At 38.5% G+C, this 17,385-nt stretch overlaps 1 protein-coding gene across 9 annotated transcripts in view; it reads left to right on the top strand.

Annotated features, from left to right (window-relative positions):
* The window catches only part of ANKRD27 (ankyrin repeat domain 27), a 54,419-nt gene that overhangs the window by 29,805 nt on the left and 7,229 nt on the right, over window positions 1-17,385 (top strand). For all 9 annotated transcript variants that reach the window (XM_065028375.1, XM_065028373.1, XM_065028370.1 and 6 more), the window contains exons 13-23: window positions 3,400-3,489; window positions 4,323-4,450; window positions 4,909-4,991; window positions 5,749-5,864; window positions 6,639-6,731; window positions 7,098-7,295; window positions 7,600-7,659; window positions 7,752-7,871; window positions 10,492-10,536; window positions 14,431-14,553; window positions 16,313-16,510. In XM_065028375.1, coding sequence (XP_064884447.1) covers window positions 3,400-3,489; window positions 4,323-4,450; window positions 4,909-4,991; window positions 5,749-5,864; window positions 6,639-6,731; window positions 7,098-7,295; window positions 7,600-7,659; window positions 7,752-7,871; window positions 10,492-10,536; window positions 14,431-14,553; window positions 16,313-16,510 — 1,254 coding nt within the window. The remainder of the gene's footprint in view (window positions 1-3,399; window positions 3,490-4,322; window positions 4,451-4,908; window positions 4,992-5,748; window positions 5,865-6,638; window positions 6,732-7,097; window positions 7,296-7,599; window positions 7,660-7,751; window positions 7,872-10,491; window positions 10,537-14,430; window positions 14,554-16,312; window positions 16,511-17,385) is intronic.

Here is a 17,385-nt window from a genome sequence, read left to right as displayed (position 1 = left end):
AAAAACCCCTGTTCTTAAATTTCCAGAATAAAAACTGTTTCCTATTAAATGTCTGGTCCTATCCTTCCTTATATAGTTAAGGATAACAGGTCTTTTATACTGTGGTTTCCTTCAAGGGGCATTACAACTTAAGTGTCACTCATATTCAGATATCTCCCAAAGAAATATAGTATCTGTCTTGAACAATGAACTCCATATTTGAGAAGGCTAATTGAGGGTGGTCTTGTACTGCTTATGGTGGTGTCTGCACCGCAGAATGTTAGGGAATATATGAGCAAGCCCTAGAGTGCCAGCCTCTACGTTTCTCACTTTGATGTGCATACAGGGTGTGCAGCAGGAACTTATTTAATCTATATGGCCTTTCATAGGAGTCATTGTGGCTTGAAGGCCTGAGATGGGAACACAGCAGAACCTTGAAGACAATGAAGTCTAGCCCTTTAACACAACTGAAAAGGAAAGGGTGAGACTGACCACCCTTTAGTCTAGGGTAAGGGAGAAGGTGGCACAAAATGAAGAGGAATTGGAAGAAGGTAGTGAGAAGCTGGAGGAACATAGTAGGAATTTCTGGTAGGGTAGCACTACTGTTTGTGAACTTATCAGTTATTTCCTTTGTTCTCTGGTGAAGGGAATTTTTTTTCTGGTAAAAGGAAATAATCTTTCTGTTCAAAGCAACAGCAGCTGTCACATTGATGCCCCATGATTTCCTTTTCCAGATGGCACTGGAAGGGGTCGTGGGATTGAAGTGAGCAGGAACATTGCTGTACCCTGGGGCTTCATTACAGCCCCTCATGTGGCTACACTTAATTTTATAGCTGGCTTCAAATGGAGCTTCTGGCAGCTGAGTAATACTGTTGTTCAATCCCTAACGAAGCTAAATACATGAAGAAAACTCAGCAAGAAACTAATGTACCCTGTGGGATAATGGGCATATCGTCACCCTTATGGCAGTGGGAAAATTGCACATGAGACACCTGCCAAATCCCTTCACCCAAGGTCATGCAGGTCTTAGAGGGACATTTTTTGATGTGGGAAGGAGAGGAACAGGTCACTGATAGCATGAGAAATTCCATTTTATGGAAGTTGTCAACCTTATTTAATCAGGAGTCCAGTTAACAAGTGTTGGACCTTAGTTATGTTCCTATGCACAACTAATGTGTAATAAGACCCTCTAGTTCTGAGGGTTGAAGTAGGTACCTATAGGAGTTGGAGCCAGCCACTGGGGAATGGGTGTTTGGTTCTTGTATGGAAAGAGCTGCAGGTGGCAATGAAGCTGGAGATAGGGCAGGTGGGAGAAGCTGAGGGTAATGAAGTATGGGGAGGGGGAAAGGGAATGGAGATAATCTCCCTAAGTCATCAGTTGTAATCTTTGTAAGTCACCTTGGACAGGTCATTATACAGATACACCCTTACAGATACTAATATTGTATTTCTCTATTATAGGGAGTATTTTTCTGGACAACATAGATTTAAAATACCCAAGAGTCCCTCCCAAACCAATTTATTTTTTTTTAAATATCTGGAGTGCAAATAAAGCTGGTACAAGTGACTTTTGTATTTGAAAGGCCCAAAAGTGTTTATATACTTCAACCCATACTCAATTCTTCTGCCATTCTGTGTTGCACATTTGAAGATACGTAGTTTCATCTGGGATGGACACTTTTCTGATTTATATAATGATTAATATAATACCTCTGCATGTTGATTGCTGCCTCAAGTGTCTGTTTAAAATAATTTTTCTTCCTGGGGAACACTTTTCTTGTAAAATACACTGTAGAAGGAACAGTACAGAACTACACTAGGTCTTGCTTGTGGTTACTTAGATTTTTCGTAGTGAGTGAATAAAGCTGTCTGAGCATTCATATTAGAACTTCTGATTAGAAACTTGTATCAGCAGTAAAGCTTTAACATGTTTTTTCTAGTTAGTAAAATTTTTGACCAAATATTTCTTAGGGAAGTTATTACTCGTCATGCTAAAGAATCTATCCAAGGAGACCGGTGTTACGTGCTTTGTAATTCTGGAAAGATATGCATGCGTATCTTTAGCTAGAGTACTTCAGTTTGAAAAGATTGGTTAATATAATCTTCATGTATCTAGATACAAACAGCTTACTGTGGAGTACAGATCCAAATCTTTATCTCTAGACTTCACAAACATGTTTTTAATGACACTGTTTGCTCTACAATGGGGTTTTTCTGAGAGAGCTTTATGAGTGGCATCTGTGTTGGTTTTGAAAGGAGTGATCCAATTTCCAGAAAATCTGAACCCTTTAATTTTAGTGTTCAAGTGATCATGTTTATTTGTAGTTCACCAAGTTTTTAAACTTCATGATGACTTACTAATGTTAAGAGTGAGTTGGACTTTTTTTATTTATTCATATCTGGTCTTTACAGACTTAATTGCAGAAGCTACAGCCCAGATGCTAAACCATCAAAGTTCATCTGATACGTAGGCATCTGTCTTAAATGCAATGGTCTTCGGTTTGATGGATGTTGGGAGTCCTTCCCTTTCTAGGGAGATGGTCGCTATCCAAAAATAACATCTGAAGAAATGATAATACCAACCGTAGCAGCAGTTGATCAGAATCAACTGTGTGCGTTTCCATCTGCTTTCTTACAAAGTGTTTTCTTTAGGTTGTTGTTTAATTTCCTGTGATGTTCAATGTGATGCTTTACCTGTTACAATCCTCTATTTACCAGCAAGTAACAAAAAGTTCAGCAGAGTCTTAGAGTCAGAGTTGCACCTGAGTCACCTTTTTTAATAGTCGCCCGTAGATGTGTCTTCACCAAATTTGTCTGATGGCTCCTTGGCTTTGGCAACACCCTGTGGCAATGAGTTCTACAATAACATCTTTTCTTCCCTCTCTTCTCCCTACTCCCTCTCCAGACCTAATGTGTGATGATTTTGTTGGGCATCCTGGTTCTTACATTTCGAGGAGCAGCGAATATTCATTCTTTGCATGTTTGCTTTGGACTTTTTGTGATTTTTATAGACCCACTGTAGCACAATGAAATCTTTTCCAGAGTGAAGAATCCTAATTTCTCCTCATAAGAAAGCTGCATTGCACCTCTTGCTGTCGTTTTAATGTCTTCTAGTTTTGATGTATTCTTTTTTAGATAGTACAACCATGATTTCATTAAGGCTCAGTCAGTTCATGGAGAATTACAGTAAAGGAATATTCTAGTGAACATCTACTTGTTCTGTCTTTGAACAGCAGGTGTGTGGTTCTTCAAGTCTCAGAGTCCTAAATGTGAAACTGATTTAGGTTTTATGCGCAGCTGATGATTTGTAAGTGGAAAATACAGTGTCCGATATTTTTAAAGTAAATTCCACTGTTAAGGTACCTTACTTTTGCCTGTAAATGAGCATGTAAATAATGGATCTATGTATTTTATTTGCAGGAATCTGAGAGACTGTGTGACAAGCTGCTTTTAAGACAAAGGATGAACTTATCCCAGATGTCTGCTACTCCAATAGACTGCTTATTTAAGGTTAATAACTTTTATGGCAGAATATGTATGTACTTACATAGTGCAGTCTATATCCCTTTCTTTCAGCAATTTTCTGAAATGTAATGCAGTGTTAATTGCATTAGTACTGCGAAATGTATTTCGGTAGATGCTAAAAGTGTTTTGAATCTAGTGCATTTCTGTGCCAAAACATTACCAAGTTAATATCATCTTATGGATTTCAGCACATGTTGTAAGGAATACGGAAGCAAATGAGGATTAAATGCTGCTGGTGTTGACTTGCCTGTTTAATGCACAGATGTGATATTATTATCTGGCTGTCTCTCACAGCTTTTAGGACTTGACATTGACAGAGTTTCTGAAATAATTTAAATGTGATCACCTGACAGCTCCTTCATATTGTGTGTTAATCTTATATTGTCATTCTGAAAGAATTTTGCCTATACAAGGGCACAAAGCAGAACTTCTAATTATATGTGTTCACAGCCTATGGCTAGAGACTTGGTAATTTCAAGAAATGTTTTTGAACAGAGGGAGCTCAATTTCATGACTGACTCTAAAGAGAACAATAGGAATTGTTTTAATTTTTTATAGAAAGTGAAGTAAGCCAAGAACAGATTCTTTTTAATACTGAATGCCCATTATGGGGTTTTGTGCTGTGACATTGTTCATTTCTGCTTTCTAATGCTTGAATACACATCTTTTATAATCAGTTCCTTTTCTTTTGTGCTTCAGTAAATTACTCTGTTTTTTTGGGGGTGTGTGGTGTGGGGAGGTGTTTTTGTTTTTTTAATTTCTTCTTAAAAAGAGACTTTTAAATTGGTTTCTTATTCTCTTCTCGTGGCTTTTTGTAGCATATTGCTTCGGGTAATCAGGAGGAAGTGGAGCGATTACTAAGTCAAGGTGACAGTGATAAGGACACTGTACAGAAAATGTGTCACCCGCTCTGTTACTGCGACAAATGTGAGAAACTAGTTTCTGGGTAAGCACTTTTCATCTCCACAAATACATAAAAAGCTACGTAAAAGTTCTCATCCAAGATTTGCTTTAGAAAGCAAGCTGCTTCTGGTTATGGAGTAAGTTGGTAACCCTTGGGATGTAGTAGAGAGCGTATGTTTCTGTGCTTTGAAGGAGCAAAAAAATATTGGGAGAATACTGAATGCCTTGGAACCAGCCAATTTTGTGATGGAGGCTGCATGTCCTTGGGCAAATGTGGTGTGGAATGTTTCTTCTCTTGAACCTGACTTGAACATCTTGCACAAAACCGTGTCTCTTAGCAAAATGTATAACTCTATAGAATAATTTGTCAACGAGAAAAGGGTAAAAGATGGAAAGTTCCAGAATCCATTTTGTGTCAGCCTTGGCAGTTTTTCCCTTTCTCTCCTCCTTACCACTGCTGCGTAGGTAACTGAGCTGCTTTTAAACCATTGTGTTTTAAAGGAAACTGAATGATCCTTCCATTATCACTCCCTTTTCCCGAGATGACCGAGGATACACACCACTTCATATAGCTGCTATTTGTGGTGAGTGGTGGTGGTTTTTCACCAGTGTTTACTGTCCTTATGTTCCTTATTTTTACGTTAGCATGTTTTCCAATTTTGCATTAAAGAGTGAATTTTACATTACATTGTGTTGTTCTTATTTGCTATGCAAACTGATATCTTGGTGCAGACTGAAGTTATTGTATATTCTTTTAAGCTGAGTTTCTTATGCCTAAGTTATTGCGTATTTGTTTCCTGGCTGTTTGCTCCTGCTTTAGTGTTTACCACAGTAGCTGTGAAAAAATTGAAGGTGGGTCATCAGAAACTAGTCTTGTTTTAAAGAACTGGCATATTGAGAAGTGGATCTTTTCTCTCTCTTGCGCCTGGCTGTGCATGGTAGACCTCTGTCTTGTCTTGTAATGTTCATTATGCCACTGATCTTACATTTATTAGAAGATGGTATTAGTTTTCTTAGTGAGGTTTTTTTTTAATAATTTCTTTTTTGAATTATTGAATCCTAGTAGGAGAGTGCTTTGTGTGACACGGCTTTATTTTCTATTATTTTCTTACTCATAAGATAGAAGCGGAGCTTGCTTTCAGCTGGAGGTTCTTTTATGGAGCTTTAACCTTGAGTAATCTGTAACAAAAAAAACCCCAAATACTAAGGAAGTGAGTATACGGTATATAGAAACACAGTACACAGGGTATCTTGGTTTGTAGTTCGTGTTTGAATTTGAAAATTAGCAATGTTCTCGTGGAAAGTTTACTTCTTTCTTTTAATGTCTGTGTATTTTCCAAGGGCAAGCAGCATTCGTGGATTTACTAGTAGCCAAAGGAGCTGTTGTCAATGCTACGGATTACCACGGTTCAACTCCGCTTCATCTTGCCTGTCAGAAGGGATATCAGAATGTTACGGTAAGCACCAAAAGGCTTAAATAGAAAGAAAAAGAAATACTTAACCTAAACGATAAATACAGGACTCTTACTGAGCTGTTCTGCTAGTACTGTCATTTAGGTCTTCTGAGAAGCTTTTACCAGAACTGTGTACACTGACAGAATTGTGGCTTTTTTATCATTGTAGTTTGCATGATATTTTATTTTTTCCTATACTGCAAGGTTTTCAGCCGTTTCTAATAACCAGGCAATTGACAGCTGTGTGTGCCTGATAATTAATCCATTTTATTAATACAAATCTCTAATACACAGTACAAATGGAGAGCCTGTTGACATCTCTGCTCTTAAGAACCATTGCAGTCAATGGAATGAATGAAATGACTTCACATTGTGTTCAGGATGGACTTTCTAACTACATTAATTATTGTGTACTTGAATTTTGTATATGCAAGATTCATTGATTAGCATTGTTGAAAGCTATTCTTCACTTACATAAGCTCTTAAATATGGGATAAACTATCACGTAGTATGTGTATTGCAGTGTTTGCTGCAGTAGGTTATTCATTTTTCACTGACAGCTCTGAATATGTAAGAAGCAGCTTTTATTTGATTCTTAAAGTAGGGAAAAACCATTTCTGTAATGCCAAGAGGGTAGTGTCTGAAACAGGAGAGACAGAGCTAGTTTTTCATTAAGTGCTTCATCATGCCACAAACCTAAAGGAATCCACAGAATAACAATTATTTGTCCATTAATTTTTTAGTTACTTAAATGTCTACTTTCGTTTTTCTTTTAAGCTTCTCTTGTTGCACTATAAGGCAAGTGCTGATGTTCAGGACAATAATGGAAATACTCCACTTCATTTAGCCTGCACTTACGGTCATGAGGATGTAAGTAATTGTTTTGTAACAAACTAAATGGGCGGTCTGATGGAATGGAATTAAACTGTGATGCAAATTTGTACTAAACTTACATATTTTTAAAAGTAAATAAAAAAAGACTTGGAGGCTATTTAACACTGTAAATGAGGACTTTGTTCAGTAGTTCGTAGCAATTTTTAGTATGTATTCATTTTAAAGATACCAATATTATGCAATGTTGGTTGTTTAACTCTTTAATGACACTGAATTGTGAAAGCCTGTCCTTTAGGCAATGGGTTGTATGAGCAGCAATGAAACAGCTTTTTAGGATTGCGCTTGTTTTATGAATTGAGAGACAATACTAGAATTTATTGATAACTATCCTTTTCTTTCCAGTGCGTCAAAGCTTTAGTCTACTATGATGTGCATTCCTGCAGGCTAGATATTGGTAATGAAAAGGGAGATACTCCTCTTCATATAGCTGCTCGGTGGGGCTATCAAGGGATCATAGAAGTGCTTTTGCAAAATGGGGCAAATCCAGAAATTCAAAACCGCATGAAAGAGACTTCCCTACAGTGTGCATTGAATTCCAAGGTATTCCTCTTTGTCTTCCAGCCTGGTTTCTGTCTGATGCGATTTCACAGCAGTGTAGGTGCTTGCCTGCTAATAGGAGCTTGGGGTCTGGTACTATGAAAATGAAGATGTATGTTTGCCTTTAATGGTCACGTTTTGAATGTAACAGCATGAATACAACCTGTGGTATAGAACATAAACTTGTAAATGCATGCTTTTAATCTGCTCAGTCATAACCTGTTACTAATATTAGGTTGTGTCTCAGTCAGTAAATTCCTCTTTAAGTGAAGTTACATTGGTTGTTTTCATTAATATTTTTATGCAGATTTTGTCATTGATGGAACTAAACTATCTAGCGTTTGAAAGAGGACAGTGCGCTTCCGAGGTAACAACCAGTGCAAGTTGCTAAGCTTTTTTTGCCTATGTTTATCCTGCTTAATCTGATAGGTAACTTTTCTCCCCCCCCCCAACTTCAAGTCACCGCTTAGGTCTCCTCAGCTCTCAGCAGAAACCTTCAGCAGAGGGTCGTCTGTCTCAAGCCTGTCATCAGCATCAACTGAAATTAGGCAAGAAGAAGTAAAAAGCAGTTATAAAGAGGTAAGACTGAGGTATAAGTTTGACAATAAACGAAGTGAAGGAAGCTGTAAGAGTGATATTTTGCAACACTGCTTTAACTGCTTCTTCAGGAATAACCTTCTGTCTGGTTTGGAAAGTTACCTGTCCTCAGGTGCTTGTTGTCTTAGTATCTAAACCCTGATTTTTGTATGGTATCAGCTGCTCTGCTGGTTAGTTCTAGGGAAGAATTGAAAGCATGTTTGAAGTAGTTGTTCAGATTTATTTCAATTAAGTACATAATTTGAGGTTTACAAAGTTATGATGGTAATCAGTGCCCCAAGGCCTTTGCTGTCCTGTCCAGGAGTTAAATGCCACTGTTAGGTTACAAAATCTGTCAGGGAAAAGAGCCTAGTACAGGCATGCTGGCAAACAACAAGCTAGAATGTTAAGACAAGCTTTCAAAATAGGCACAGGAAATAAATTTCTTATCATATGAAGAACCACACACTTGATAGTAAATATCTTGCACATGCGTTTGCTGATTTTGCTCTGTCCATACCAACCAAGGTGCCATCCTCTGGATTTTTTTCAAGTGGGACCTCAGATCCATACTTGCCATTTATCCCCTCCTAAGACTATGGTATCATCACTCCTTCTGATGCTTCTCTATTTTTTTCCCAGTCCTGCTGCTCCATTTTTTCCAGACTGACTTCCTTAGTGTATTTGTTTCCATATCACCTCTCCATTCAAATTATTTTTTCTGCTATTTTTAGAAGATTATTCTCCTACCCAAAGTTTCTGTTTTCTAAAACTGCTCAAAGATGTACAGTTTGACTAGAAGGTATTACCTCAGGCTTCATCATCAGTTATTCTATGAGAGCCTCAACATAGGAGTGTGCCCCCTTGTTTGTACAGGGTCAAGCACTCCAAGTAAAGTCTTAACATAAAGTTACCTGAATGTAAAAGTTCACCTCATAGATTGAGGATTTATTTTTCCTTGAAGGAACAAATATATCACACCCAAGAGCTAAGACTGTAGTTCAAACCAGGGAAAAAGATTACGAGCAGCTTACACCTTAGATTGACCTTCTCCTGTAATCCGGCTTTAGGCTGTTGCTGTTTGCCCAGTTTCACGTGTGCTCCCGGCTCTGGTTGTTCCGAAGCACAGGGGCCATGGCCCGGCCTGAGCGAGCTCAGGGAAGGGGACGCCTCTGGAAGTAATGGGAAGATAGTAGGATCAGTTTTCCAGACTTTTAAGGCTTAGACCATGTGGATGCAGTTAAATGTTTATTAATCAATACTGCTGATGAATTAAACTCTTCGCTTAAATGAGCCAGTCATGGTGTATGTCTTGTATCTGACTGGTCTACAACTTAGAGAAGAGAGAGTAAAACAGCTTCCTCTGTTGGAACTGATAACTCCTTGCTCAATTTCTGTTCAGCAACAGAAAAACTGAGCCTCTGAGTGAACTGCAGCTCTTAAAACTGTAGGGAAGTTCTGGAAAGAAATTCTCAGAGCATGTGGGTCGCTTGCAGTTACCGTGAGGCATCTTATATGTGATAAGACTGGCTACTGAAAATCAATACCTTTATGTTCTCCGGTGACATTATCCTATGTGATATGAGGAAATTGATAGGCACAGATCTCCCTTCTATATATAGTCCATGTTAGATGTATATGTGTAGAGATTGGGATTTGGCTTACCTAACTTCAGATGTGTTAATTTCCCTGGAGAGAAATTAATTTTGAACGTGCTTGGTTAGACCCGAGTTGCATTTGAGTGTCATTTGTTGACTGCGTTCTGTTTGGTGGTTAACAGAGAGGGAGTTTAAATGACTGGCTTAGATTTAGACAGTTCACTTCTAGACATTCAAAGTTAGACAAGAGGAATCCTGCCTTGAGTGTCTTGCATTGACTTCCGTGAGCCTTCTGTGGTGTTAGATAGGTAGCGATAAAATAATAGTAATAAAATAGAACTAAAAAGAGATAAAAATGGATAGAGGGATTTAATCTGGTGTCTGATTTTTCACCTGTAGATGTGTCCTGTTCTGTTAAAAACCTGAAGACACCAAACCAGTAAAACACAACCGCCTTTTAGTCTCAAGCTTCCTTGTTTGCTTTCCCAAACACTGCTGTCACAATCAGCAACGTAGTCATTTGCAGATAAAGATTAAAATGTGACTGTAGCTGTTAGTCCATGAAACCTGCAACTTGCAAAACTTACCGTCCTTGGTGCTTCTGGTCACCTGTAGTAGCTCAGCAAGAGTCCAAACAATGCTTATGTTTATAGAGTAGAAATTTGTCTCGAGTAGGGGTTTTTAAGGTTAGGTTCACAACAGAAATGCATGGTCAGCTGCTGCTGAAGCGGCGTCGTAACTTAATGTAAGCGTACGTGGCTTTGTTTGTGTGTGGACTACATGTCCTCTCTTTAGGTAATACTGCTTAACTAAGCAAGTCAGAGGTCATCAAATGGCCACAGGCCTTGCACAGCTTTTGTACTTCATAAAGGAAGAAGGTTTTTGCTTTATATCAATAAATATGGAATGAGCCAGCAGTAATTCTACCATGTGATCTTAGGAGGTTAGTAAAAAACCCAGGATTTTCTGTGTACAGCTTACTACCAATACTAACAAAGCAAATAAATTGTTTTCTTCATACATAGGTGGAAAAACTCCTAAGAGCAGTTGCTGATGGAGATCTGGAAATGGTGAGTCTTAGCATGGCTGTTGAATGTGGTTGAATTCTGATTCACCTCATTCAAATTGATGAAGTTATTTGTAAATAATGTTAAATGAAGAATGCTTGAGGTAATACTTTCCTTCAGCAAAAAACAAATTCAGCTCAATTTCTGCAAAGAATATTCACTCCATGTCCCCAAATTATTTTATCCACAGTGTCTAAAGGCCCATTATTTTGACATTTCTCTGACACCTTGCACTAAAGGAATTACTTTAAATGGAATAATTCCTTTGTGAAGGCCCATTACGTGAAAATGTATGCGAAATCACCTCTAGGAGCTGCAGAGAACTTGGGAAGAACAACATACAGGGCAGGCACGTTGAAAAGAAATATTGTGGGAAGGAGCAATTTATTTGTTTGCAGGTGCTCAAGCTGAACCGTCAAATGCCGTTGTTAGATAAAGATCATGGTGTGTTGCAGAACTGTAAAAAGATAATGTACTGATGTCACAATATTGGACTGGATATGCAGGCAGCACAAAACAGCAACAATAAAAAGGCAAAATAGATGAGTTTTCAGGTAAGCCTGGTTTTTGACAGCAAATCCAATAGAACGTGTTATTATTCCCGGTTGCTTGTTCCTGCGTCACACAAGTACGTGATATCGTTTCTCATACGTGAATTGAAGCCTGTGCTCGAGTGGCCATGCTGTGCACCCGTTCTGGAAACGGAATGGGGGGGTTTATGCTTTGTGGGTTTTTGACTTGGCATTCTGGTAATACAGTGTTTTTAAATCCACAAATGCTTTTTGATTCCTAAATGGCCAGGTTCTCTAATGCTTTGAATATTGTCTACTCTTTATTGTGTGTTTACTGCATGTAATAATTGTGCATAGGTACTATAAATTAAAAATGGGCTCTTGCATATTGTTGTGATAGTTTTCTATTGATATTTCATACAGAGAGGAAACTTGGGTGATGCCAGTCAGTACAGAGAAGTTATCCTATGGACATACTACTTTTCTGTAATTTGGATTTCCCTTCAAATAGATAGCTCATGTCTATAATGACACCAGTTTCAGAGTTGATGTACTGTAATTGATGATACTCACCACCTGACTTGACATGAAGTTACTATTTCCCTTTATTCCTGAAAATGTGAACAATAAGGTGCTTTCAGTGTCATTCTACTGGAAAATTGGAAGAGGACACAGAAATCTTTAGAAGTTTTGTCTTTGGAAAGATGTCTAAGGCTGTACATGTCTTAATTGTTTGGTGGTTCACAGAACAAGATCGTGAACCCATGTGGGAATGCAGGGTTTCTCTGCTGGACACGTGTTCTGAAAAACATGTTCAGGAGTTACAGATGCTAATGAAGCATCACACAGTCAGAATAAGATAGATGATGTGCATCACAATATACATACCATGCTGATGTTGATTCTTTCACGTTTTATTCCAGTTAGATGATAGAAACAATTTATTAACTGATAGAGGAAAGAACAGCTCATTTGTTAAGTAAATACTGTTATCCTACTTTACAGTATAACTTAATCTTAGTAATTATTACCAGGTCAGCCCTTAAGTCATTTTAAGAAGCAACAATACATACGATGGTGATATTTACCATCTTCCTGGCAAGTAGTAAACCTGAATGTATTACAATTAACTTTTCATATACTATGTTAAAATCTAAACTGCATCATGAAAACATTTGAAGAAAATTAAATATAGTGCTATACTTTGATGAAAAATTAGCACTGCTCAACACATGTCAATGACAAAAAGCATATAGAAATCTAATCTGTGCATTCAGGTGACAGAATCACCCGATTTTTGTGGCTTTACTTGCCACATTACTCAAGTTCCTGTAGAACTGTTCATTATAAAGAGAATTGTCCAGTTGGATGGCAGAAGTTACAACTTGCTTATCTAATAGAAAACCACGGTTATTTAAAAACACTTTATCTTGTTCTGACAGCCCGAGTTCTGTCTCCATAGGAACAGCAGCAGCAGTAGGGTCATTAGTGCTCTTGTAGATTCCTGCTGTGACAGCCAATTGAGCTTTGCAAGAGGAAGCACTGAAAAAAAGTGCTATGAAACTAGAAGATTTGAAACAAAAAGTACTATGCTGTGATCGTTCAGGAAGCCAGAAAACAACCTTTGTCATCATCGTGGCGCCTGCAGACTTCACAATTAAGTATGCTTCAGATTGGAGAGAATGGTGTTAATCAACGAGTTGTTTTAATCAGCTGACTCAATGGCAACTAATTCTACATTTTGAAAATAAAATTTAGCCCCCTTATTTTCTATGTCTGTAGTGAGAAAGAAGTATTTTAGACAGTATGGAGGGAATATCTGTATTGAAAATACTAAGCTTTATCCTAAAATGCGTTTCAGAGTTATGCAGAAGCTTTTTTGAGAGAGGTTCCCTAAGTGTATTCTGACATATTTAGTGGTTGCTGAATTGGTAAAGATGATGATAGCTCCATACGGGGTGGATGCTGTTCAGAATTGTTTTAGCCCATTGTGTATTGCTTTGAACAAAGCCTTTAGGTGGCTCTAAGTCAGTAAAGGGTGGTGTAGAAGTAGTCGATGCTGCTTAACATAATTCTCAGTGACTGGATTTGGTGGTCTGGTCTACACCACGGCCCCTTTGTGATGGATGAACCATTCAGCTTTCAACAAAGATACTTAGATTTAAAAAAAAAACCCCAAGCAAATAAAAAAACCCCTTCTATTATCAGAGTGGGATAACACTAGAACAGACCCGGAAGGTCACAGAACCTCTTGTGTTAAAAGTATTGGGGAAGAGATTGGTCAAACTTCTGCCAACAGTATTAAGGAAGAACTGACATAGTCTCAGCATAGAACAGTGGATTGGGCACTCTTCTGAAATTCCTTCCACCCGGCTGGTCTTGACTATTCTGCTGGAATGGGTATGTGCAAATCCACCCCCAAAAAATCAATCAACGAAACAAACAAACACATCTCTTGTATAAAATAAATCCTGTGGAGCAGTGAAAAGTCTGGCATACAGGGTACAGTGCTCCTGGGGTGCTCTGCTAGATATTCCTGGAAGTGTGTCACTCTGCAATGTAAAGAAGGTTTTAGATGACAAGGTAACTAGCAAAGGGAGATTATGGACAATTTTCTGAGATGCTTCAGTGTGTGTCTGTCTTGGTTTCTGAGTGCCGTGATCTCGGCCCTTTTCACACAGCTACAGAAAGGTGACCGATAACATTGTCCCTGGTGTGATGAGACCTTGAGTTTCTGAAAGACTTGTCTCATTGACCATGATACACTAGATAGACGTCAGGCTTAACATTGCCAGGTGGTGCAATAATGGAGACTTAATACAGTCACTGCTAATTCTAACATGTCTTTAGTTTACAGTGGATTAATGAATTTCGAGGTAAAAATGTATTTCTTAAACAGCTTTTCTTTGTTGCATAGAATTTAGTGTAAAATTAACATGCAGTAAGCCCCATGTTTGCACATTGCAAACATCAGAGAAGTCAGTGCCGCTGCATAGTTGTGTATATCGGTTAAATGTTATACTTGTCACTTACATTTGTTAAAGCAAAAGATGAAACAAAATTCACATTGATATGAGCTTTCACAAATCATCTGAGCTGAAAGGATTTGGAGGCCTTGAGAATGGGTGAACACTGAAGTCTTGATTAGGCAGCAGAAGGTCAATTAACATTTACTTGACTGCTGTACTTGGTGAACTTTCTGGCTGCTTTGTCAACAACACTTTTTAATGTGGCCTGTGGGCAGCGGTTGCCAGGAGGCAGCTCTGTGCTCTCCCCAAGATACTCACAAGTCTGTGTTTGTAAAACCTTACTTGTCTACATACGGAAATCCATTGGGACACGGAGCCTTTGGATTCTGTACAAGAGGACTTGCTTTTTATTCCAGGTACGTTATCTCTTGGAATGGATGGAAGAAGATTTAGAAGATGAGGACGACACAGTCAGTATATCGAAACCGGAATTCTGCCATCCATTATGCCAGTGCTCAAAATGTGGGCCAGCACAAAAGGTTGGAATATTCATTCTGTAAAAGGAATAACTTATGTTCTGGTAACGTAATTTTAGCTCTAGGGAAATAGCATTTATATTGCCCAACACCTCTGTCTAAAAAAACATATATGTATAGATCATAACAGAGTTCATCTGATGTCATGAAATTGTTCTCTTTTTAGTTGAACCGTAGGAAGTTTTGGATACAGGTACAGTGTTCAGAGACTTGCTCAGTATCTTAATAGAGTGAAATAAATGTGCAGTTTGATTTTAGAATATGTGAACTGCTGTTATTAAGGTTTGGACAACTTTGAAAGATGGGAAAACTCTTTTTCTAAGCCTCAGTTCCTCCTCGTTCTCTTTTTTAGTTTACTTTGCTAACTGTCACAGAGTGTCTCCTTAGTATTCAGTTTAGCAAGGGATACTTGCTAATACTATAATCAATATGATGCTGATAAAGAATTTTTTAGATTGTGTGACATCTTTCATACAAGCTATATCTAAAACCTGTTCAGAGATTAAGTACAATTTCAAAGGCTTCCTTTTCAACTGCAGAGGCTTCCTTTCCCTTTATGTATCACAAACTGTAGAAGAGAATCAGGCTTTACGATACACTTTTTTCTTTTTAATCTAAATAAAGAATGATCCCAGCTTCTTGGACACAGAAAACCAATTACTTTCCTTTGAGGAGGAAAATGTATTACTGTGTCTGAAAGTATACAAAACTGGATAAATCATCACAAAACAAACCAAAGTATAAATTTTCAGTGTATTGGCTACTTTGAGGTAGCAGTATGCACGTCACTTAACAGAGGAAATGTGAGATGGCTTAACTTCTTCTGAATTCCTCACTGCTACCTGATGTTTGCTTTGTGCAGGCAGAGAGTATGCTGCTTGTCCTTAAATGCTTCACATTCACACCGTGCTTTATTCTCTGATAACGTGTGTACCCTGTGCACTGAGATCACGTGCTAAAGATGCCAGAGCCTCAGGCCATTAAGTACGTTTTATTGATAACAGGGGAAGGAGAAGCATTTGCTCTGGAATTTGCCTCCTGAATGAAAAGCAGAAGGGATTTGTTAACTAATCTTAACCCCTGTATTAGGTAGGCACACATTTAAAAGCTCATTGAAGACAGGCAGAGTGAAAGATTGCTGCTGTAAATGGTAGGCACCTACACAGCTTGCAGGGATTGAAAAAGGATGTTCTGCACTGCTATGTGAGGTGTGTTCCAGGCAGGTTCCTTATCTTGACTCCTCATGGGAGTCTCTTCTCTGGGCCAGTGTTATTTCCACATGAATAAAATTAATTTTAGTTTCTATCCTCATTACCTCGAGCTCCATGTAGCAGTAAATAGGTGTGTAGTGTCTGTCTCCAAGAGGATAAATGTCTGTATAAATGAAAGTAACTCATAGTATTAACACTCCCCATATGTAAGAGCATCCTAACAGCTGTAGAGTTCTACTTCTGTCTCATCCTGTGCTGCTTTAGCCTGTTTTTAATATCATGAATACTTTGCCTGGAATTTCTCTATGTGAAGCTATCCTGTTGGAAGAAAAGAGGGAAAAAATAGCTCATTTTTCTGTTGAAAAATACTACCAAGCTGCTCTGGTTTACTGACTCTTTTCCTGAAGGTCTCAAATGAGGCACTGGAGCAGAAGTTCTTGTAATCTCCATCTACCTGTTTTGTGTATACTTAGCAGGAATTTGGCTCTTTTTTGGTCAACAGAAGGCAGCGTGTTTAACGATCGAGTTTTATTGTGTGTTTTGCTGAACAGAAGTTTGGAAGGATCTCTGCTAACGGGCTTGGAGTCAATGTTTCAAACCAAGATGGTTTTACGCCGTTGCACATGGCTGCGCTGCACGGGCACTCGGAGCTCGTCTCGCTCTTGCTGAGGCACGGAGCCCGCATCAGTGCCAGGAACGCAAAACACGCCGTTCCTCTTCATCTGGCCTGCCAGAAAGGTCACTTCCAGGTAACTGCGCCTCTTCATAAATCCCACCTGTTATCAACAATTTACCAACGACGCTAGACCAGTAACAGGGAAAATTAATTTGGTGATTCTGTTTTTTCAATGTGTGAAATCTCCAGACAGAAAGGGGATCTTTTGACTGGAACAGTTTCAGTAGGCACCTTTTCTTTCCTAAATTACCTGGAATAGTGGTTTAATGAAATGTGAATAGCTACTGTCGTACATCAGACACTTTAAAAATACCCTGTGCAGCTGAATCTTCTTCTGTATCCTCAACAGAGTCACTCATTAAGTAGATTCCAAGCCAAGTGCAGCTGGAAACTGCAGCCCTGACTTCAAGTCAGGGAAGTGTCAGCAGTGAAGGAGCAACACGAGGAAATGAGGGGAGGATGTTAACACAGGACAGGGGAAAATAATGATCATGACAAAGCAGGTGCAGAGAGGCAAATGGGAATATGGTTTTTAAGAATAAGGAGCTGAGGAGTGCAAGAGGCAAAAACGGAGAGAATCGTGAAGATGATAGGGAGACAAAGCACTAGGGAAGCAACAAGAAAATGAGAATACAACTCAGACTTGTAGGTTAATGAAGGTTATTTCACAAGGTGTTTACAACATGAAGAATGGCCAAGTGTTCTGATGAGTTTCAAAAGGGAGAAAGGATACTGTTGCTGTGGGGGGTTGTTTTTGATGTTTGAAGTTATTGATTATATATGTGTTTACATACTTCGAGTTTTGTTTTCTGGCCTTTCTTCCAGTTGCTTAAAGTTTTTTAAAAGGTGTATGGTAAAATATGAAAATTAGTATGATAGGAAGACATGCTTGTGGTTATTGTCTGTTTGGCAAAGATGAGACTTGTTTTCTCGATCCTTTCTTCTTCC

This window comes from Columba livia, chromosome 13 (genome assembly GCF_036013475.1).
Source record: "Columba livia isolate bColLiv1 breed racing homer chromosome 13, bColLiv1.pat.W.v2, whole genome shotgun sequence".
Lineage (NCBI taxonomy): Eukaryota > Metazoa > Chordata > Aves > Columbiformes > Columbidae > Columba > Columba livia.
The sequence above is the reverse complement of the archived record's forward strand: the minus strand, read 5'-3'. Positions and strand labels throughout refer to the sequence as shown.